Raw genomic sequence first — 24,823 nt, 5'->3', positions numbered from 1 at the left:
TGTCTCTGGTGACTGAGGAAATTAATAAGCAGTGTGGAAAAGGTTGATATTATTGTGGAGCAGAGCTATAAATATAGAACTAAGTCACCAGATACGGTTTTCTATCAGGACATGTTTTGTATTAACTAATCATCTTGCTGCTAAATTGCCCCTGCTTTGTCAGACTTACTCCAGAACTGCCCTGGTGCAATTTTTGACTCTGATCTCTCCCTCTTTCTCTGTCCTTTTTAAAAACAAATATCTGAATGCAGTCTTTGTTATGGGGGGTCCTGAGGTACAGAATTATCCTCTGCTGACATCCAGCTCATCTTTCCAATCCCGGTTTCCAAACATCACTGACATTATCTATCTATGCACTCAAAGCTATATTTACTGTGACCAGTGTTAAGTCCAGTTCCTTTTCCAGTTGTATCTCCCCTCTAACTCCTTCTATTTTCCAGCCCTTTCAAATGAACACTCCAGTTTAGTTGGAAGTTACAAGCATGATTTGTCCTGAATGTACTGATAAATCAAACCAGATAAACCTAACTGTCCTTTGTAGTCCTTTGCTCTGTGAATTTCCTTACATGGCTGCAAGTCACTATTGAGTTGTTTTACTTACTTTCATTGAAATTTTTTGGCATTTAGTTGTATAACAACTGGAACATGAAAAGCCTGGTCCAGGCTTATGGCTGCCACAACAATTGTTACTAAAGTAGAGAGTATAATAATTCATAAATATCAATCTCTGTATTATACTGGCAAAGCACAATCCCTGCCTTGGTTATGGATACCAAAATAAAAAGAAGAGATAATAGCATTTTTAGAGACTGGCATTGTATTTACATACAAATATCATGGTTTATGAGATTTTATCACTTGCATAGTATGTCTTCATGTTCCCTGAAAGCCCAATTCAGTACTGCTTGCACTACATTAGGTTGGATGTACATTACAAGATAGTAAAGCTTTAAAACACTTAAAGGAGAATTGCTGTAATTTGTTCAAGGTTATCTAAAACAGTTAGAAAGCCTGGTTCTAAGACAGGGAAGCTTCATTCACTCTATTCAGAATCACAGCAGGTCTCCAACAAAAATATCCAGCAATTTTCCCAGATATATGGGAACATATTGGTAGAAGCAGGACACTACACTGTTTCCAGGTACTAGGAATGTACCTATCAGGAGAGTCCATGGCTTGCCTGAAAAGAGTCAAATAGTTCCACACAGCACAGGCCAGAGGCTCATCAACAGTCCTTATGTAAGAACAAACTGCCAATAAAGTTTATGATCAGAACAGTTCCAAAACCATACAACTATTTCCAGGGCCATGGAGAGGCATGTAAGATTGGAATGTAGTGAAAAGGAGTGACTACAAAAATGCTATTCTGTGTAGGAGGCTTTGAGTAAGAGACCCATCCCTCTAGCTGCCTTATTCTGAATTACTAGGCTGGGACTACACTGGGTCTGTTTAATTAATAGATTTTGCTTCAGAAGCTGTTTTGTCAAACCAAAGCTGTTTGTTTGAACTATCAGTTTCAACGTTTTTTCACTAGATTTTGCAAGTCCAGTGTACATAAGAAAGAAAAACTTGAACGCAGAGACTGACCTTTTCGCTCTGCAAGCAGACATTTCAACAAAGTCATGTCTGATTTGAGATTTCAGGAGATTTCAAAAGTTTTGAAAGCCTTGGAGGTATTTGTGAAACAGAATCTGGTTTTTATGGCTTGTTCCAATGTTGACATGCAGTGAGAGGCAGCGCAGGACCTGGCACTCCAGCACAGTGTGCTATCTCAGAAACATACCTGGAGACAAATATGTCCCTGCCTTACACAGACTGACAGTTGACAGTCTATTGGCTAGCCTCCTTGATGTCTTCTATTTTCTTGTCAAACAAATTGAGACTTCCTATCCAACTTTATTAACACTGGATTGCTGTCTATGCATTATTTCTTTTCAATAAAATTTATAATAGCAGTGTAATTCTCATATCTAGAATCTTTCCCCTATGCTTGTATCAGACGTCAGTACATAAGCTGTAGTCTTATATAAGATTTTCCAAATGGTGCAGTAGAGGAGATACCCATGAATCAAAGGTGGCATAAAGTGGGTTTCTCTTGCAGTGAACCATGTTTCACTTAGAGGTTTCATAAGGATGTACAAATATAGATTGAAGACAGCCCTTCAAAGACCTGCTTTCTGTTATACACCATATGAAAACATACATTAGTTTAACCAAAAGGATGTTCAAATGCATAAAGATTGTATTAGAAAGAGAGCTTTATCATTTCTATACTCAGTTTCACCCAAGTGTAAAATGCTGGAACACTGATTGAACCCAAGAGACCATGAAATATTGTTATCTAGAGCTAAGCATTTCCAAAATGTTCATACAGTTCCAGAGTCTCTCCTGCTGCCAAATTTAAATTTAGTACATTAACTTTAAAAACATCTCTCTGCTTTGGAGAGGAGTTTGGAGCCAGCTGCCCTCCCTCTCTCCCAGCATATGTAAGTGATAATGGCAGGTGAATATGTACTGTACTGCAGCTTCACGTTTCTCCCATTAGGATCCATGTCACTTTCTATTTTTGAGAGCTGACTGTTTACTAGGCTACGCTTCATCCTCCTCCTTCCCCTGTACCATAACCTTGTAACCCAAGCTGCTGGAAGCAGTATTGGGTTTGCAGTGCTCTGACCTTTTGTCCCTCTACGTGAAATTGGCTGGTTTTATCCCGCGATGGCTGCAGGTTGGGTTACACAGATAACCTTTCGTGACATGCCTGATGAACTTCCCAGCAGAAACAGGAAAAGACCATGGCTTACCTCAATTCAAATAGAAGCAATAAAAACTTGGGTCCCTGTTAGGCTGGGATGGTGTTAGATCTTTCTGAAACTCCCCTATATACACACAGGGCCATGAAGGGACTTACCATTTAAGCCTTTGGGTGACTGATCCACAGGTGACCCAGGGACCAAATTCACATTCTGGGCCCCTTTCTCCGGTCCTTATTTATGCAAAATACTTAGGGAACTTCTCAGATATTTTTCCTGGTGAAGACAGAATGATCAAACCACTTGTGGAATCCATCACATATATTTAACAAGAAAAAGCAATTCCTTACTCACAGTGCCACAGTACATCACCCCACACACAAACCCGATCCCCAAAAGATACTCAGAGAAGGAATGATGTGACAAATGGGAAGACATTTGAATTATTTTATCATCCCCATCTGGAGGGTCTCCACCTAAACTCCCTGGGAGTTTTAGCTGTGTGCCAACCGTGAAATCAAAATGGAACCAAAGCATTGACTGACAGTGCTTGGTGGCCTGGTTTGCAGAATAAGAAAGACTTGGTGGAAGCTGGACAATTGCTGCCGCTTGTTAGCAGCGTTGTGGGTTTGGGTTTGGTTTTTCATTTAATCTTTTAGCCAATCTCCTGATTTCTGATGTGCGACTGAATCTGTGTTTCCATATCCCACTGGCTTCACTTCCAAAAAAGTTTTATTTTCTATTTCAATTTTCTGTGACTATTCCAATGAGGAATGTTAAACTTTGTGTTCCTTTTTATATGTAACAACTTAGAGGGGTGAGCACAGTTCTCAGAAAAAGATCAACAGAATATTCTTATCACCTAGCTAAAAAAAGTGTCATTTTAAATCTCCTCTTTGCATAGCATTTGAGTTAACTTTGACTTCAGCATACTGTAAAGCTGTGCCCTACTGAATAGCTAGTTACTGCTCAAAAGGACAGTTTCATCTCCTCTGACACCTGGCTGTGTCTTCCCAACCTTCCCCTTGGCCAACATGGGCACTCATCTGGTGTTATGGAGAGCCAGGTCAGGAAACTTAGCTGGCAGAAAATTAATCCCTCTTTTCATGGTTTAGTTTTTTGCTGGTTTGATCTGAAGAAACTCCCTGAAAGTTCAGAAAAATTCAGAATTAAACAAAGAAACAAACAAAAAAGCAGCACACTGTTACATTGGCTCAAACACTTTCTGAAACTTTGCTTTTACCATTTGCCGAAAGCAGAACTTCATTTGGTATGACTAGAAACCCTTCTATCTTGCCACTTTTCCAGACTGTGATCTCTCATATTACCTCCGGATTTTGACAGTTCTGGAAAGCTCAGTGGACAAGACTTGGATTCCTTTTAGCACATATCTCCACAACTTACTTTCTCTCATCTCCAAATCACATTCAGTTATACTCAAAGCAACTCACATTTTGAAAGCTTTTACATATAATTTACTAAGAAGCAAAACAGACTTGTTTTGCCTTTCAGGTATTTTAATGAGTGGGTGATACTTTTCCCAAGCAGCGTTCTTTACTTTTAATCATTAGCCTTCTTTTTTATTCGGTCCTTCTTTGGGGAATTAAAGTCCTTTTTCATAAAGCCATAGCCTACCAGTAGATACTTGAAATACAATCAACTGCTATTTTCCCTGCATGTTATAGTCATATTTTATAGCACACTTTTTTTTTTTTTTAATGTGACAGAGTTTATACTTATTCATAGAGAAGACTTACTTGCTTTGATTAAGTATACAGGAGAGTAACTGCTGTATTCCTAATTCTAGGATTTCCAGAGATCAAAATATGCTCTTTCCCAAATCACTAGAAAATAGCAGCAGGGGAAGCACACTGACAAGACCTTGCTGATTTATGCTACCTTCCCAGTTGAGCTGTCATACCTAGGGTTGCAGTAAGAGGTAATAGGCCTTTATATTCAATCCTTGGTTTGTCTGCCTGACCCTCCAGTTAACTGGTGGTTAACAGTTAATGCATTTCCCAACAGTGTTCTGTGACAAAGGAACATCCTCATGTTTTCATAATGCATAATTCATTCCAGGTGCGGTCTCCATCAGTTAAAAGTCTGCCTTTCCCTATTTACAAGTGTTAAAAAGCTCGACCGATTTTCATGCTTTGGAAAACAGTAGCTAATATGTTGTACAAATTGCAAGCCTTTAATGCACCTATGTGCCTTCTTTAGAGCTCAAAGTATCATCCTTGATAACGATGAGAAATGCTGGCCTGGCTCTTATATGTCTGATAAGTGTGCACAAAACAGCTGAGTGAATTAACAAACCAAGGGCAAAAGGCAAAGATCATGCATGAGCTTAAGGCAGACAGCGATCCCCCCTGAAACATGCTATTTGATAATTTCATTTTGAAAAGGCAATATGTCTTTGAAGTCCTAGCACTATTTTCCATAGAGCTGAAAAGTAAAGATGACAGATGTACGAGCTCACTATTGACTGCCACAGCAAATATAGTTTTTCTTGTCACCACCTACAAATCCCAGGGTACAACTGCCTTTCCTCTCTCCCTTCTATTTATCCCTTCATGTCTAACTCCACATTTCCTCACCCCACCTGCTCTGCCAAAGCTCCTGTCAGCTTCCCTCACAATCACTGCCGCTGAGTCCCTGATGAGCAGAAAGTTTCCTGAGCTCATTTGCAAAGTCCCTATCCTTCTTTTGATGGCTCATTACCATCATGCTACTAACTGCAGGCAACTGAAAGTAACTCATCTTTTTATAAAATAAAAGAAGGAAAGAGTGAGTTTCTCAGGAAATCCTGAGATGGATGAAGCTGCGGGGAAAACTCACATTTGGTCAGGATTTCACTAACACACACTGCTGATTTTTATTGGTACCAGTGGGAACCTGCATAAGGATCTAACTTCTCTTGCAAAGCTCAAAACATGGCAAGAAGATAACAACAAAATGAAGCTCATAAAAATCTAGAAGCAAATTATTACAACACTGACAGAGGTCACACTGTGAACAGTCATCGTATTTTGGTATTGGACCTCAGTTCTGCTTCAAAAGCTCTGGCTGGGAAGACTTTTCATACAGGGGCACTACATCTGGCCTGAAAACATTCTCCAAACTCTAGCAATGATGTTTTTTCTTTCTTCCTGTCAGGGTCTTCAAGATCTGAAGGCACAACTTTCCAAGACTCCCCCACAGTCCATACCTGCTATTTCCAAAACTCCACTTTCCCATTTCCTTACATCAAATTTGTCAAAAGGAAATTCTCAACCTAAAGTGCTTTACTCACAAATGAAATGAAAGATACAGGTTATGTCTACACTGCATAGTGAAAACCTAAGTATCACCATGTGACTTATTTTCAGGCCTTGAAGCAGCACAGTACAGTGAACATATAATACCAAACAAGTTTTTATATCTCTACATATAATACCAAACAAGTTTTTATAACTCTACGGCACCAAACTAATGCAGTTGTGCTGCTTCCAGCCTCCAGCTAACATCTCTGCATGTCCCTGTCTTGTGGCATAACTTAACTCATGTCAGCATCCACCTGGTAGCTCTGCACCATGTGAGACATACCTATCATTGCTGCTCCATGCATCTGAAACACAAGCACAGGACTCCATCTCAGTTGTCTAAACCTCCTGAAAGTCTTTTGTGCTTTCCACAGCAATACAGGGTGCACATCTCTTTAAGTATCACCTCTAGCTATTGACACCCCTTGCTGAAAAGAACTTTTTTCTTAAGTGGCAGAAGGTAAATATTTTGGTCTCCACCTGCCCTTCCCCTGGGGTTTTATCATTCTCCTGTCTTGTTAGTTACAACAGATAAGGCTCATTCAGCCAGTCAGCAGACTTTTTTGCTCATGAAGCTATAGGTCTGTTTCTGTCCTATACTGGATGTCCTCTTTTGGACTCAAGAGTGAAGTATGTTTTAGTGCTTGAACTGACTACGTATTTCAGTAATTAGATAAGTAATGTCTGCCTTCCTGCAGATGTGTAATTCTTTTAGGACTGGATGAAACCTTTGCATGCACAATATCCACAGTCACATAGACAAATGATACATACAGAAGCTATTCAAAATAACCCCCATCCTCTGCTAGCCGGTTGGCCACACTTGGGTTTTAGTACAGCTCTATTGCAATCATATGAAAGATTTTGGACCAAGTTAGTACACTTCCCATGTCTTTCCTTTCATCAGCAAAAAAATTACTGAATTAATAAGAAAAGCCAAAACCATGAATCCTTGTAGTCATCAAATAAGCATAGTGCAAAAATAAAGACTGCCAGCTTTGAAAGAAGTCTGTGCTCACAAGGTACAAAACAACCACCTTTCACAGACATAAATACCAACAGTTCACCCAGAAGCAATTCCCACCAGGGAATCTATTCACAGGTCCCTAGAGGGCAATGTAGCTAAGTAAAATGCAGAGCAATGAGGCTCCTGGAGAAAACAAGCAACGAGAGATCCTCCCAGACTGCAAAACCAGGTAAGAATTAACCTTGGGATATATTCCTCAAGGTAATAAGAAAATATGCCAAATGTACAGGGCAAGCAACTCCCTGAAATGTGTCAAACAACCTTCTCGCAGCAACCAAAAGGTTTCATTTCACTGTGTATGAAAGTCCACCTGAGACTTCAGGTTGTAGGGGTGGAGCAGGCAGTATCTCTGGAAGAAGAGCTCTCTAATCACCAGACTCCCCTCCGTATCCAAAATACTGTGAGCTCAGCAGCAATGCCATCCATGGGTTTGTATAGCCAATGCAACAAAAGCCAGTGTGAGTTTACTCCTCTAAGCATTTCCACAGAACAAATAATAACCATATATTTTGAATAACAACTTCAAAAAGTATACTCTGTAATCAATAAGAAAATACAAATCTGAAATGGGAATCACCAAAGGCCACTAGTGTCAGGAGTTACGTGGAGGGCAATTAGCATGGAGCTGCTTAAAGCTCATATGTGAAACCTCAGTGTGCTCCTTAGGACCAAAGGATGTTTCCTTCAGTGCAGTCATAGCACAAATCTGCATATAAAAAGTCTCTTCCAAGCCCTCCCACGAGACAGGTAAACATGTACAGGGCAAGGGAGTCTCAGTTTCAATAAGACTTTAATAAAATGTTTTACAAGCATATTACATTATGGCTAAGAAGGCAAGCATTACAGCAACCTCATTTCACCCACTAATACTTAATCTATGTACAATTCCATGCACACATGAATGAACATGTACAATTCCATGTACACATAAATGAACACAGTAGAATACAGGAGACTTTTCCAGCAGATATAATTTGGTCTGAATTTACTCGGGCAATGCAGCATCTCATAGATCACCACCTAAATTTCGAAGCACAAACATGGTTCCATTATGTGCACTGGGGACACACAAACGCTCTACAAATGCTTCCTGCACAACAGCAAAACCTTAAGCAACATCTCCAAACCTTGTGCAAATGTGCCCAAACGTTTCTGGATGCCTATCACAGCTGGCTCATGGTTATCTGTATGGTGGGCTAAAGCAAAATCCTGGGCTCATGTGCATTCACACCATAAAGAAGCTTGTATCTCAGTCAGGAGCAAAGCTTTGGGCTGTACTCCAAATTAATCCTTAATGAATGACTGGTCTTTCTAACCCTGTGAGGCAGTTTTTCTTCAGGGATATTTTGTTCAGCCTAGGAAGTGAACAATAACTGGAAATCCTGCCTTCCCTGCAATTAAGCACTAAATCATTACATTCCTGCAATTTTTCCTTGTCTTCACCATTTCTGATGGGACAGGGACTCAGAAAAGATGAGTGTATGTGTCCAGCTGCACTGGAGCTGTTGTAACTTCATTGCCATGTGGCCATTTGCATTGCTCTGTGCGGAATTTACTTCTGCCTGTGGTGTCAGCACAACGCACAGTAAAAAGTAACGTGCTTTGTCTCCCAGACTATCTACCCTACTCAGCGTGCTACTATGGTAGTCTGCCAAACCAAGTCTGTCCAGCTGGGGAGAAAACTCTCTTCCTAAGTGAGAGGATGTGACTGTGCGAGAACAGCGAGGGAGGTTATCTCAGGACAAGCAGCAGACCAAAAAACAGATTGAGTCAGCATGGGAAAGGATTGGGCAGAAATGGAGGGTGTGTTGGGGCATGCTGCCAGGCTGAAAAAAAGCTCAGAATAAACAGGGAGAGAGTTGCTGGCTGGGGGGTTTGAATAAAGGCCTCAGAGATGCAAAGAAATGGGCCACCCTAATGAGGGCACCAGCACTTCTCTGCAAGCAGAAAGCTGGCGGGGAGGGTGGAGGGAAAGGAAAGCTGGGCATGGAAAACTGGAAGATTTGCAAAGCGAGCTTTAGAAAGAAAGTAATCTGAAACCTCAATCTGAAGGAGATAAACAGTACAGTTGGTTGGGAATTTGGTGGTAGGACTCCTCGTGATAAAGCTTAATTAATGCAAAATCTACTATGGGTGTAATTGAAGCACCAAGGAGTCCTTTACAAGGACAAAGTGCGGTAGAAACAGAGGATGCCCTTGCCCCAAGGAGCTTACAAATTACACTTGGTCAGACAGCTGCGAGCAGATGGGTAGCAAGAGGAGATGGAGAGGCACCACTGGGCTGGTCTCAGCACCAGACCTGAAAACTCTGGTCCTCTGATTTTGGAGGCCCAACAGGATCTGAGGCAATTTTAAATGAGAGTGTACTTAGTAAAGAATAATGTCATATTTCAGCAGATGTTTATGGGGCACAAGCAAAGGACTAATGGAAGTGGAAATATGACAGGGGTCCCTTGAAAATTTATCAAGGGAGAAAATTTAGCACAGTGGACTAATTGGAGAGAGTTGGGAGTAACCGTTTCAATAATATATGAAATGGAAAGTAGGGTGAAGGAGACACCAGGAATGATGCTGCAGTGAAACAGTCTACACTCAGGAAATGGAAGAGAGTGCTTGCCAACAGACTAGTAAGTAAGAAAGGAAGTACTCTGCTGAAAGTCTCAATAAAATGCTGCTTCAAAAAAAAAGCATTTCTATAGAAAGGGCCCTTCGACAAAAACACTTAAAATGTCATTGTTACCCCCAAAATATCAAGAATAAAAAAATTGCTGTAAAAACTCTAGTGAATGCTTGCTGCTGAGCTGACAGTGCCTAATGCTGTGGGTAGGATGCAGAACTGACAATTAAGAGCTAAATTTTTATTCCTAGCTCTGCTATTAAACTGCTACATAACTTTAAGCTAGTCACATTACTGTCTCAACATCCCACCTGTAAAAGGGGCATAAACACAGCCATCTGTGTGACAGACATTCGTGCTTTGAAATGACTAGATACGGGCAACTGTAAAGGGTGTTGAAAGGGGGCTTTTCTACAGGCACTAATGCACACATTCTTCCTCCTATTTTCACTTCTCTCCCTTTCGCTGTTGAAGAGACATCTACAGGACTTACTTGTAATGAACTGTCATTTAAATTTCTATCCAAGCAAAAAAAAGACTCTAATTGCTTTAAGATACACTGGGGTGAAATCCCTCCTAACTTAGATAAACACATCTTATAGATTGCAGTATTTTATGTGGGCTGTATCAACACTTTGTCACATTATGCTTCAATGCAGGTGCCAGCAGGGAGAGCTCCAGGTTTTGGGGAAACCTTTTTTAAAACCTTGTAGTAAGAAACCCACCCCACTTTATAACCATATACATAGGAATTCCGGTGTATGGTTATATGTAACCATACACATAGATTTCCCTATCTCTGTAATCTATTTCTGACTTTTAATTTCTGGACATCAGTCATAATTTCGATACTACATCGTTCTTATCTGTACCTTTGTTGTATTTTATCCATTTAAATAGTCAGCTCCTTTTAGCCATTTAATTCCCTCCCCACCATCAGACATACAGTGGATGTTCAATCAAAAGACTAAGGCTTTATTTTTTACCTCTCTATGTAAACACTACAATCCTGAGTAATCCATACAGCTGTGCAATAATACAGATCTTTTTTCCAGTTTGTGAATATGTACAAAGTCAGCATGTAAAGATATATTTATATATACAAACACACACTGACTTCTTAATTGACCTAGGCTGTATAAAGTTCTTCAATTTTTTTGGCAGGATGTTGCCATAGAAGTGCAATTTCTTATCCTCTTGTATGCTTTTAAGCCCTGAGGGTTTCAATTAGAAAATAAATTCAAGTGAAAGAAATCTACAGAACAGTCTTTCATATACTTCAGCAACAGAAAAATGGATCCAAATATACTCACCACTGTAATATATCATGTACATATCGATGTACAAAGCTGCATGAGATTTCAGTATGCTACTTTTAAAACCAGACTTTCCTTCCCAAAGTGAATAGCGTTGCAGGGACTGCCACCCAGTGGTGAACCAAGGGCTGAAAGGGTGATTGAAACTGCAGATACGTAAAATTAAAAGGTGTCAAGGCTGAAAAAGATTAAGGGTAATGAATAATAACGATGCTGGAAATGCTAAGCTAGAAAGAATTTTTTTACTTAGTTTCAGGTATTATTTACAGCATTTAAGGAAAAGACATTTGTTTTCCAAATGTAGCTGTGCAAATACAGTACTTTATGCTACCCATACAAAGTAGGTAAAAATGAGGCTTGTTCAGTCACAGCGTAGTAAACAAGCTGCAGTTAAACACAACTCTTAGACTCATCCAAAATATTACCAGCCTGATTTTTATCTTTGCACCAGTCTGTCTCCATTGATTTCATCAAAGTATAGACTGGCTTTATCCAGGTCTTAGATGAGACAAGAGAATATTTAAGGTCACTATATGTTCCTACTGCTTTCTGAAACATTAGAAGGAAAAAACTTCCTCATATACCTAAAATTATTCCTCCTTAGGCTATGATGATTTAAATCTAGTTTGTTAATCATTTTGTTAAGTGGCAGTGGTTTAAAGCATTGTGTGCCTTGTGTACCTTTAAAAAAGGCCTGACAAAATATTCCATTTCCCTGGGTTTATGAGCTTTCATATTTATTGCCTTGTCTACTGTGTATATGAATCTTGGTATTTGCGACAGACCTTTCTTAGTTTGTTCTATTGTGTACAGACCATATGTTGCCTATGCTCATAAAACACTCAGTAATTGTGTGTGCAGGAAAATAAATAGTTATTCACTAGGAAACTTAAGAACTTTCAGGTTATCCCTGCAGAGGTGTTTTTAAATCCAGCCCCAGGAAACAATTGCCTCCTTTTCTTAGAGTTGTGATGAAACTTTGGCAGGGTTCTCAGGTGTATTTGGCAGTTAACTTCCATTGATTTAAACAAAAATTATGTACCTGAATTCCAGGAGGATCTTTGCTTGACTGCTGCTGATGTAGATTTTGGATACAGGAGTGCCTTTGTTGGCTCCCCAGTGTAATGCTTGGGGATGCAGTAGGATTTTTATTGTTTTCAGGATGACTCATGCAGGCAGCAGCACAACAGATGGTGTGGAGTGTAGAACAATAAAGACAAAAAGATATGAGACAGCTAAGAGGAAACTGGAACAGTCAAAGGAACAACCAGAGGATAAGAGCAGCTGAAAGGATGAGAGAAGCCAGGAGGTTGAGCTTTGCCACAGATAGCAGGAGCTAATGAAGTGTGGAGTCAGTGCAGGGTGAAGTAGTTCAGACAGTGGTCAGCAGGGAAAATGAAAGGACCTGTAGTCAGAGTAGAAGGAACAAAGGTAGGTGAGCCAAGAGGAGCAAGGCTGATGGATAGCAAGTGCCTGGTGGGGCTAAGTGATGGATTTCGATGTGATAAAAGAGAAAAATACCATCAGAGGAATAAGGAAGTGGAAGAGCTGAGGAGACTGATAAATAATACCCTTTGAAGGCAGAAACACCACAGCAGTTAGAAAGAGAGCAATCAAAACCAGCAGTGGTATCATAAAACTCAGAAGTCTAGAATGACAGCAAAGAAACAAGGGATGGCAGCTGCTGAAAGACAATAGTATAAAACCCTCAAAAAGAGAGCAGGCCAGCAGTAGGACAGCAAAAAGGAGATGAAACACAGTAGTTCAGAGTTGGTTTAACAACTGACTGTAACAGAGGGAGGCAGATATGTTTGGGTAAAACATGAAAGTTAAATTCTATGGGTCAGTGAAGTACAGTTCCTGAAAGGAGGGATTTGGAGAAGCATGTGTAATAGAAAAGTGTATTAGTGTCTTACTGATGCTCCAACTCAGAGAAGGGAGAAAGGGAGAGAAAAATCCATCAGCAAAAGACTTCCTAAAAATATCACAAGCTCCTTCCTTCCTAATTGTTCTTTTTCTAATACAGCAGCTATACTGACAGCCATCTAACTGTAACATGTTTTAGGTGAAAGACTAACATGGAAATTAGGAAAGGGAAAGGCTCTAAGCATTTACCCTTACATTTCTATTTTCCTTACCCCCAACAGCTAATACATTTTCTGTTCTGGCAGTAGGGAGTTAATGGAGCTACTTCCTGCTCTCATGTCTAGGTCATACAGCTACTTGACTTTTTCAGACTGAACTAAGGCCAGCAAGACTGTTCTACAACTACACTGCAGGGATAATTTTAAAGGACTTATAAAGATCTTTCTATAACTGTTTTGAAAGACAGAGTACATCAGTGTTTGGAATGTCCAAAGTTTTGTTCTCATCCATGGAATAATGAAGATGAGGAAGATGCCTCAAGAAGCTAATCACTCACCCCAAAACCAGGCTAGACGTATCTGCAGATTTTAACAGCCATTTGCCTAGCCTGTTCTTCAAGCTGCACACAGCAGAAATCCCATCAACACCACAGATCACCTTTACCCTCAAAATTTTACCCTCAAAAGTATTTTTGTAGTATTATCCCAACTCTTCCTTGCTGCTACTTAAGCTCTATCTACTACTGACACAGAAACAAAATTACTCCTTTCCATGCTTACTTTTATGCCTCATATACTTTGTAGTTACAAGTTTTGTAAACATCTCAGTGTGATGCTGTATTGATGCACAAAAGGCAAACTCTCCAGCTTGCAGTACAGCAGAACCCAAGGATTTACTCTGAGGAATCCTGCTTTCCTTCAGATATTTTGCTTGAGTAGCATTGGTATTTTGCACACATTCCTAGGAATCAGTCTCTTTTTGGGGGGATATTCTTTTTGATTTGTTAAGACCACTATATATCCTAATTTTGCCCTCTGAACAGTCTCTCATTTTATGATTTCTGCTAATTTAGTAAGTATCCCCTACTCAATCCAGGTCACTAGGTGTTGAACAAAACTACCCACAAGAAAGACTTCAAAGTTAAAATATACTTCCACTTTTACAAAAGGACATCCACTAATCAGTAAAGCACCCTCTGAAAATGATTTTCAAAGTAGTTCAGCATCAGTCTTATAATTGTTCCAATTAAACTGAGTTCCATAACATTCAAAAGAGTATCAAAAGCTACAGCCCAAACATCTGCTTTTCTTCTGTCCATGAGGCCCGTACCTCTCATGTATGGCTTTTTCTCCGTATGACTTGTTCTTTAAAAATCCAAGTTGGCTACTCATCTTTTTGCCATTTTCTTCCAGGTGCTTAAAATTCTTACCCTGCTCCCAACCACCAGCTTTTTCTTCAGACTCAAGTCAAGCTTATTTTTTATCATCCCTCACACTCTCCATCCACATTTAAAGACAGATGAGGTACTGGAAGGCTGACTATAGTGAACATATTACCTATCATTCAGGAGCTGTCAGGAATAGCTAAAAGTTTGAAATTGTTTCAGCCTGTTCTAAGGAACACAGAAAATGTTTAACTTTCATGATTTCCCCCAGTCATGATTTCCCCACAGTCTTTTCCAAACTTTTTTTTTCCTGTTTCCAGCTAAGAGTGCACAATTTCCAACAACAACAAAGGGATACCAATCCCACCTCAACATTGATCTTTGTAATGAAAACTGATACAAAAGAAAGAATGAAATTACAAATGTCAGTCTTCTGTATGCATACGGCAGCAGATGATACCATATTGATCTGATTTACTCACAGCTAAATACTATTTCTTGCAGCCTGCAGGTAGAACACTCTAAGACCTTTGACATTTATAGAACCCATACGTGTTAGTTACATGATGAAGTGAAACTATCTTATACCCAAAGAACATTAGTAACTAAACTGATATCATTAAACAGGAGCTCAGCAGATTCAAGATACTAGATAATCAGAATGAAGAGCTTCACATCTATATCACTAATTAAAACGTGGTGCAAGTCAGACATGCTTGACTCCCATTACAGTGCCACAGCTGTTACTCTAAAATGAGTTCATGGTCTCAGCCCAGCTCTTAGCTGATGGGTTTCCATGTCAAACAAAAAGGATATTATTTCTTACCAAAGAAACCAAATCACCTAGAAACTCTCATATTCCTAGTAGCTGCTTCCCATGAAACACTACCCTTTAAGAACAGTTCAATACATTAGTTGTATTTTTTGCTGTCACTGAAAAGCAGATTTCTCCAATCACTATAGCTGAAAGGCCTCAATGCGACTGCAGAGCATTACAGAATGTTCTCCTGAGATTCTTACAATTGCTCAATTCCATTCTTGTAATTGCTTCAAAACAGGTTTAACCATGTTCTGGAAGAAGAATATTCTAAAGTAACTACAAAGTTGAGAAGAAACAATTAGAAATTTTAAAAATAGGCCAGAACTGCAACCCTTTTGTGAGGAAAACTGAAGGAAAAAAAAAGTCATCACATTCACAAACTTGCAATACCAATTACATTCTCATAGACATTGCTATGCTGTAGGAAATTTCCATTGTATCAGCATTTCCATGCATGTCAGGGAAATCTCTCTTCCCTATATCCACACTGGACCCCTGTATTGGGAGCAGTAGAAGAAATGCAGGATTGCCTCAGTTTCTAAGACTGTGACTTTTAAGATGACCAATATCTACTGCTTCCTAATTCATATATTAAGAACACATATTCAGGCATATAAAATACACAGTAGATTACAGTAACCATAACAAGCAGTGTTTTGTGAATAAGTACCCAGCTTTGTAAGTAGTTAACTGAAGCACTTTCAGACTCCTAAGCAAAATTCCATTAAATACAATATATTTAGAATATTCTTATAGAGAGAATATGTAAGAAATTCTTATATAGAGAATATATAAGAAAAGTGTCAATTTTATTTCAGGCATCAGTGTGGACTACTTCATACCAGTAAACAGACCTATCTGTAAAAAACATTACAGGTTTTGCACATCTTTTTAAAAGTTGATATTTGGACCTACACCACCACACTTATCTTTACCAGCAAGAGCATTTATCTGAATCTCCTCAAAATGGCTGAAATGTCCTCCTGCTTCCAAAAATTGTTTCAATGGCACAGCTATTCCAGACATATCTCAATTCTCAGCAATGTCAGGATAGATGTCAGCAGAACTGCCACCTTGGGCTTCTGGATGGTATTTTGTGGCATTTTGTCCTGTTTAGGAGCCTGGTTGACAGAAAATCAAGACCTCCACACTTCAGCCTGATGCTTTTTGTTGCATTTGGAAGTAGGTCAAACTTCTGTTTTTAACCATGGAAAGATGTGCTCTTATAAACTCTGCTTTATCACAGTGTTTCAATCTTGCTTTTAATTTCCCACCACACAATCCAGGTCACCCTAGAAGATATGAGCACCAAACGCAGATGGGCATTGTCACTAGCTACAGGAACTTTTCTTTCATTCACTAAGTATTCCTAAACCCCTACAGCAGAGGCCCCCTGCTGTCACCTATAAAGAATAGCAGACATTTACAGAAAATACCAGCCTTCAACTGAAGATGGGATTCCTATCATGCACAACAGTACCTCTGCAGCTTATCTGACAGTGCTCAGCAAGAATTTTCTCTTGGGTATCAAAGAAACCTCCAACCCACATCCAAAATGAAACAATCTCCAGTTGTGCATTCCCACATCTTGATACCCAGCATACACCTAATTTCTGGGTGGTCTGTCTTCTGCTCTGCATTTGTTTTCCCAGTTCTCTCTGTGCGTCATGCTTTGGCAGAGGATCATACCAGATTCAGTTCATAGCCTGTGATCGAAGAAACATACGGGATCACTCAACCTTGTTTGCTGCACAGAATCATCACCTGAGTTTTACTCTCCCAAAGCTCTCTTCTACCTTGCAATTATAAATCTGCTTTATTTGTTCCAAGTTATGTCACCTAGCACGCAATTATAATAAAAATCATTTCATAGATCATAGACATTCAACTGTGCCCTTAAAACCACTGTTAAAGAGCATGCTTATTTAGAATCAGCTGCAAACATGAAGTCTGATGCTAAGCTGCAGTGGAACAAGTACTGAGCCTGAAGAATCTTGATTATACTCAGTGAAGTGACTTTCTGGTTTGACTTCACTCTCAGGTGTATTTAGAAGTTGACTTACATAATCAGCTATTTACTTACATAATACCAGTGCTCCCCCTTGAAGGTAAGCAGATGTCTCACTGAAAGCAGTGACTGCTTTGAAGGTAACTGCTTGGAGACTTTACAGTTATGAGCCTTATAAAACAGGTTAAGCTACCTTAAATCTTAACGACAAACATGCAAGATAAGCAAACAAAGTCACATTGCATGTAATGAGGGAGTGAAAGTGACATATCCTGAGGGCAGATGATTAACAAATAGCTCAGAAATTTGATTAAGTATGTGAACAGTACTACTCACTTCACAACTATGGGAATAACATTTCTCACTGACAACTATTATACAAATGAAAACAGTGCTTTAAACACATATTGCTTGCAAAAAAGACATTTATGGAGATTTAGAGAGATATTTCCTTCCCCAAAATGCAGTACTTCAGTGAAATGTGATAGTAACATTCAATCTTTTAAAATTAAGACAAAGGAAGTTAGAGCCTCGCCTCTCGCACAAAAAAACAGCAGCTTCAAAAGTTTTCTTGGCTACTGGTAACAGTATGTCATCTGGATACAGTACAAGTTCACGGAAAATATGAGGTTTCTTGTCTCTGATAGTGAAAAAAACCCAAACCAAAACATTATCTAATAGTGAAAAATAAAGCTGAAACGATATGGTCATGGCATCTCAAGCCTGGTCAAGCACACACAAAAAAACACTTCAGAAATTGCACTGAGTAATTTTGTAGAAAATAAGTTTTATTTGGCTCCTTTCATACACTTTTTCAAAAAGAAATGCACATTCACACAGTTTGCCTTTTCCAGTGCATGTCTGGATTTGCTCACATATAGCCATTAATATCAAGGCAAAAGGTGCCTTTGATATCATTTCAAACACATTGTATTTTGACTGTAAAGCACCCAAAGTTACTAATTTTCTAATTATAACTTGGAAAGAAATGTTTCTAGTGTTTCTTCTCCAATTCACACATATAAGTGTCTCATACAGGGAAAAGGAGACAGACCTGCAACAAAGAACTGTCAAGCCAATGGCTAACACTCATTTCAAGTGGAGCTAGAGATAGATAGGTTCTCTATTTCATACTGAGCTGGGATATAAAAGAAAAACCTGGTTAGGTAACTCACTCTCTTCAAAAGCTCTGAAACAGCATGGTAATACATTGCTTCAAAGCTACATATCAGCCACTGGTAGTGAGAACTTATTTGCAGAGAAAGCACTCTTTCCCCAGTTGTTCCTCATGGCCAGGTTTCCTTCCTGTTGATGGTGACTGTGGAATTTGTTTTTTGGTGCTTCTTCTTAAACACTTCCTGAAGAGGAGTAAATTCAGCTCAAACTTTCATACATCACAAGAAGTACTAACCCATCAAGTAGCCCCTGTAGAAAAAAAAGTTACAAACCAAGTCAGCAAGCACAAGCAGCACCCTCAAAAACTGAGAGAACAAAAACTTCAGACTGACATAAACTCTGCTGATCAAGGCTATTTGAAAGAGTAAGTCCCATCCAAAGTACAAACTAGCCAGCTTAACTACATGCTGCTTCTTCAGCTGATTTTCTTCAATGATCACTGAAAACAGATTAGCCTGTTCTCAAACCAGCTTTGGTAATTGGAATTTTTGAAGCCCAGGTTACACCCTATGACACATTCTTTATTTGCACCCACTGCACAAACTAACCCCACGTTTTCTGAAACTCACAACAACTCTGGTCTCTCTTTCTCTTCCATTTCTCTGAAGCCCTATTTCTTTAATGAGTTTAAGAAAGAGAACTGTTAAGACATGTGTACTCAATGCAACAAGAAAATACATAGCATCAACAAAGCAAGAAAATACAGAGCAGGTCCCTATCCAGCAACCTGCCACTAGGGAACCCATCACTTCTGTGTTCCAAAACAAAATTTTTAACTACACTCCAAAGGTTAAAAAAAAAAATATATTTAAGAAATGGAAATTAGTGTAATTGTTAAGCCGTAGAGCTACTCCAAAAATTAACTACCAATAAATCAGGTTTCAGCTATTCTTATATAACATAGATGGACTGAGGAATAAACAGGCTGGGAAGGGCAAATTGAAAATCCCGCATTTGGATTTTGTAGTGCCTGAAAGCTCCAGATCTTTTATTTTTGATGTGTGAATAGAGAGGTGCTAAAATGCCACATATATTGTATGCTTCAATGTTACATTCAGTCTTCCAGCAACAAAAAAAACCTGAAACATCACCTTTACTATAGGACTGCTTTGGATAACTCTGAATACTCATTACTGCTGCCATCAGTTCTTCTAGTGATAATCTTTCATGTACATTATCACTACAAGGAACTCATTTGCCTTCCTTCAAGTTCTTTAACACTTGCTTTTTCCTCAAAGCCCTACCTTGACATTACTTTTACCAGATCAGTACATACCCAGTCTACCTTAAAATTCATTGTAAGTCAGACTCACTAATCATATCTTCCGATATACCAGGAACTGTAACCTTTCCTAAACCACAGCACAATCATACAGTAGCCAGCTCCAAAAAGCCCTCAAGGAAGATTGTTCCAAAAAAGCATTGAAAAAAAGCAACTTACAGCCAACCTGCAGATTCTTAGCTTTTCTCATTTTATTTTCTGTTACTCTTAAATTTAACATAGGCACACAAAGAAGAAAAGCTGAAAGACTATTAAATCACTTACGGTAATTTCATCCTCATGAAAACTCTGGCCATGAAGAAGCTCAAGAGCACGCTGACAAATCCAATAAAGAGCAAAAGAAACCTATTCAGCTTGGGGATATTTGGTGCATTGGATCGATCCAGAATGATGAATCCTATGCCACCCATTGTGAAGAGGAAGCTGGATGCAAGCCCTTCCATAATATATTGTCCATTTACTCTTAAAAAAAAAAAAAAAGGGTGGGGGAAAAAGAGGGCACAGGAAGATGAGTCAGAAAACAGAAAAAAAAAAAAAAGGATTAGTTCCAAACCCCATCTACTCAACCTACTTTAGCTGTACAAATACACAGAATGATTAACTTTGATGGCTGACTTTCTAGCAAAAAGTAGATATGGAAACTGACATTATGCAATTACATCAAGGCTTTGACATGCAATTTATCTCCAGGAGTGATAGTCTGCAAGGTGACCAGTCAAGCATGCTAGTGGGTTTATACATACAAGTGTATTCTAATGGCTATCACACAAGCTCATCAGTTTTTGGAAATATCTAGTCTAAGGTAGAAGCTGGTTTCACAGTCTCAAGGCATCAAACCACAACCCCTGGGCCACTGAGCTTTCCAAATCTTATTTCCATTCCAATGTTTAGGCAGCAGAGCCTGAATCCTCATCTCAGTACAAATCCCACTCAAAACACTATATTAGCATATGAAGCACATCTACTGGCTCCAGCACACAGCAAAAGCAGTTTCTGCCTGCAGTAATTTTTGCTACCTGCTCACTACGTGCACACATATTGATTGTGGAGACCCAGCCTGAAAGTGCCACAGCTCTCTGTCAATCCACAAGACCAGATTTCCTTTTTCTAAAGCTCAGGTGGAAAGAGGGAAGCAGAGATGCAGAATGAATACTGCACCTGGATCATGCGCATCCAGCTTCCCACAGTCACTAAACCCTTTTTCTATCCTCGTAATTAGCAATACTAACAACCTCATTAAATTGGTTTGGATGAATCTACTGTAGATGCCAATAAATTATTATTGTATATCATTATCATCTCATAACCTGAAAACAATCACATCTTCATGTTTCCGTTGACTTGTACTGAACTTCTGTCAGTTCAGTACAGTACAGTTCAGTACAGTTCAATTCGTGAACTCACTGCAGTAGCCCAACTCATCCACACTGCGACAAACCAAGCCAGCCTGAGACATACACTACATCTAGTTTAAGTCAGAATCTGTACACAAGGAATATCACAGACCTCACAGACTCACAGAGCATTTTCTTGTATTTAACAAAAAGCATTATTTGCTCCCGCACACACTAAAAACACAGTTACAAACAAACATAGATTTAAACCTTCTCAGACCAGTTAGTTACTATATTTGCAGTAATAGAAGTAAAAGGCTCAAAGACGACACTTGTTAGACATTTATAACTACGTTCTCCACCCTCAGACACAAAAGTTTCAATTACACTAGAGTTTAAAAGGCCAGAACCTGAAAATTCACAAACATTATGTAAGCTGTTATGAAATATGATCAAACACATCCTCATCCACTATGAAACTCAACTTTAATAGCAACGGTTTGGAAGAAAAATAAGTACTGACAGAAGTACAGACTTTTCATTTGTAGAAGCTTTAGAAGGGCTGAGATTTTCTATTTCCATTGATGTCAATGTGTGCTTTTTTTTTAATATTTGCAAACTAAGGACTGATACAAAAGGTCCTGCCTCACACAGAGGTCAAAAAAAAACACCAAACCCGTAAACGCAGAGCTCTGCAAGACAAGTTTACTCCCTTGTGCTTAGGCCTTTACAGCACCTCTCCTGCTGAGGCCGAGCTCTGCTCCTACCCTCTTACCTGTAGGCCAAGAAGGCCACCGGCCTCTGGTGCCCGTGTTCATCTGTCATCGACCCCACGCTGGGAGGTTCCACAATTACATCATATATAATCCCTGTGGAGAGAAAAGCAAGGAACACTTTTGACTCGTGAACAGCGAGCACTACCCCAGCACCGAGATGCTCAGGCTTGGACCAGGTTCCTCTTTTACCATCGAACTGGAGCCGGGCAAGGGGGAACTCTGCTGTCCGGGGCAGGAGCCAGCAGCCCGCTCGGCACCGCACCTCCAGCCCCACCGGCCCCGGCCTCACCTCCGGTGATGAGGAAGTAGGATACCACCACCAGCGCGTAAACGGTCATAGCCGAGGGCATGTGCACCCAGCTCGGCCGCTTCAGCTTGATGTTGGGACACTCGAGCACGGCGAAGGGCAGGCGGAACAGCGTCTCCATGGCGGCGGAGCGGCCCCGCGGACAGCCACTGCCCCACTACTCCCTGCCCGGCTCGTCCCACCGCGGCCGCCCTCCACCCGCGGACACGAAGGCGGAAACGGAAATCGGCTGCCGCGTCCTGACAGGGGTAAATTAGCAAATTTTTAAAAAGCCAGTCTAAACGAAAACCCAAAAGCTACTCCCGGGACGGAATGTCAGACATAAAGCACAGATTTTTTATTTTCGCTGCTCAAATACATCTGGAAACTCCGATCGCTTGTGGGAGGATCTACCCATCTTACTCACCTGCCAGGACCCAGCAGCCCTGACGTGTCGGTGCTGGGTAACGGAGCGGCGCTTGGGGCGGGGCCGGAGCCAGCCACGTGTCCGCCGCAGCTGGGTCCTGTCGCGCAGAGCAGGTGACGTGTTGCGCTTCTGAGTGCACAGGCGCTCGCTGCCAGCCCCAGTATGGAAGACTCCTATGGGCAGGTGCAATGCCAGCCCCGCAGCCGCCGCCAAGGGCCGGGAGCTCTCTTTGGGCGAAGCATCCCCAAGCATCGCGGCAGTTTCCTGGCAAGGGGGAGTAAAAGCCACGTCCCGCTCATCAGCTTGCACAGCCGGGCTGGGGAGACACAGGTCCGAAGGAAAGAAAAAGATCGGTAGCACGGCTCACCAGATTCCATGTGTTTGCAGGAGCACAGGGCCGTGATACCCCTTGGCTGCACTGTGGGATGTAGACTCCGTTGTCGTGGCTTAAGCCCAGCCGGCAACCCAGAATCACGCAGCTGCTCGCTCACTCCCTCCCACCTCTTCCTCCCTCCCATTCGGGGGGATGAAGAGGAGAATCGAAAGAATGTAACTCCCATGGGTTGAAGTAAGAACAGTCCAGTAACTAAGGTATAACACGAACCGCTACTCCTACCACCAATAATAATGATAAGGGAAGTAACAAGGGAAGAGAATACTACTGCTCACCACCCGCTGACCGATACGCAGCTCAAGCTCAACCTGAGCAGTGATCTAGACCTTCCAGGTAACTGCTCCCAGTTTATATACTGGGCATGACGTGCTGTGGTATGGAATATCTCTTTGGCTAGTTTGGGTCAATTGCCCTGTCTCTGCTTCCTCCCAGCTTCCCCTCCTCCCTGGCAGAGCATGAAACTCAGAAAGTCCTTGGTCAGACTAAACATTACTGAGCAACAACTAAAAACACCTGTGTTATCAGCATTGTTCTCAGGCTGAAAGTGAAAAACACAGCACTTCACCAGCTACTAAGGAGAAAATTGATTGCTACTGCTGAACCCAGGACACCCATCCTTTCCTGGCTGGGGCAGAGCCCAACAGCCACACACTGGGACTATGGCAGAGGGGGGGATAAAGTGCATTAATCCCGCCCAGCAGCCACGGACAGCAAGCAGAGTACCTGCCTGTACCCTAACCATCTTACTCCTGTAAGGGTACTTACAGGAGTGTTCTGGGTTGCCGGCTGGGCTTAAACCACAACAGTTCTAAGAAATCATTTCCAGCCTGAGCCCTTGTCTTGGGAGAATTTCCCTCTCAACATTGTTATCCTGTGAATAGAATTTTATGACACTTCTTCCAATTATTCCAAAAGTGTTCTCCTTCCACTGTGCTTCTTTACCAAAACCCCCAAGGAAAACTAATCTCCCAGCTTTTCATGTAAAATAGGAGCACTTCTGAGGCTGATTAGTTATGCCTGCCCTACCTGCTACTTCTGCTTTAAGAACGTTTTTCCAGCACACCAAAGCACTGACTTTTGTACTGGCAGAGTAAGGCAGCAACTAATTAAATTCTAACCTTGTAAATTATAGTAAAGACACCTAAAAACATCAGGGTACTAATGTTAATCTTAAAACCTCTTTTAATCAGCTACAGCCTTTGGAACAAGTTTTGGCATAACCCAAGCTGACGAGAAACAAACATTAGTTTGGGGAAACATTTATGCATTTTGAGAGTATTGACAGAATTATTTTAATGCCTTGGGACTGTAAATCCATTATTCTTGGGGAGGTACAGCTCCTTTCACCATGCACAGCATTAAGCCAGTTAACCTGGACATCAGTCCCTTCCTGCCATTGAACCCAGGGGACACCAACACCACAGCTGTGAGTCTGCAGGCAGGTGACCCCAGTACCAGCTTGCTGCCACCAAAGGGCAGGTCTTTTCCTGTGATCTGTTTCCTAGCTGACTGTAAAGACTGACAAGCTTCAGGGACAGGCATGGTGGGGAGACAGCACAGTCCAGAGGAATGTGCACACATCCCTAGGAACCACAACCTGAGCAGATCCACAACTAATCCTCAAAACCTCTCCAAATGGCATCCTCACTGCTTCCAGTAAGTCTGGGTGCTCAGTAATTATTTCTCCTCCTTCCTTATTCCAGTGGTGGAGCTGAAAGGTCACTGCTTTTTGAAAAAATGGTTACTAGTAAAAATAGATACCCACTTCTTACCAGATATTAAGACTAGTTCCAAAATTCAGAGCTGGAGTGAGGAATACCACTGCACCTGCAGTTACTGCAAGAATAATCCGAAGTGCATTAAAGCACATTTACAGTTCTTCCTACAGAACAGAATGAAGCCAATGACAGTCTGTTCTAGCTGCACTCTGGAGCTCTTCTTGAATCATATATCCAACTGCTGACCCACAAAGCACCTAACGAACAAAGAGAATAAATACAACAGGCACAGTTTTCTTTCAGGAGACCCAGATGCAGCAGTATACAGCTGCCTGGTGGA

At 40.8% G+C, this 24,823-nt stretch overlaps 1 protein-coding gene and 1 long non-coding RNA gene across 2 annotated transcripts in view; both read right to left on the bottom strand.

Moving 5' to 3' along the window:
• The window catches only part of LOC133213161 (uncharacterized), a 403,544-nt gene that overhangs the window by 123,901 nt on the left and 254,820 nt on the right, over positions 1-24,823 (bottom strand). The gene's annotated exons all lie outside the window — the stretch shown is intronic.
• On the bottom strand, positions 17,858-22,477 carry OSTC (oligosaccharyltransferase complex non-catalytic subunit). Its single transcript, XM_061355175.1, has 5 exons — positions 22,372-22,477; positions 21,948-22,204; positions 21,658-21,751; positions 19,813-20,010; positions 17,858-18,515 (listed from the first exon to the last, which is right to left on the bottom strand). Exons 2-5 carry the CDS (start codon positions 22,084-22,086, stop codon positions 18,497-18,499), a joined length of 450 nt encoding a protein of 149 aa, XP_061211159.1. The 5' UTR covers positions 22,087-22,204; positions 22,372-22,477; the 3' UTR covers positions 17,858-18,496.

Source organism: Neopsephotus bourkii, unplaced genomic scaffold, assembly GCF_033783945.1.
Source record: "Neopsephotus bourkii isolate Nb327-2 ecotype Australia unplaced genomic scaffold, CSIRO-AGI_Nbou_v1 NB_787, whole genome shotgun sequence".
NCBI classification, from domain to species: domain Eukaryota; kingdom Metazoa; phylum Chordata; class Aves; order Psittaciformes; family Psittacidae; genus Neopsephotus; species Neopsephotus bourkii.
The sequence above is the reverse complement of the archived record's forward strand: the minus strand, read 5'-3'. Positions and strand labels throughout refer to the sequence as shown.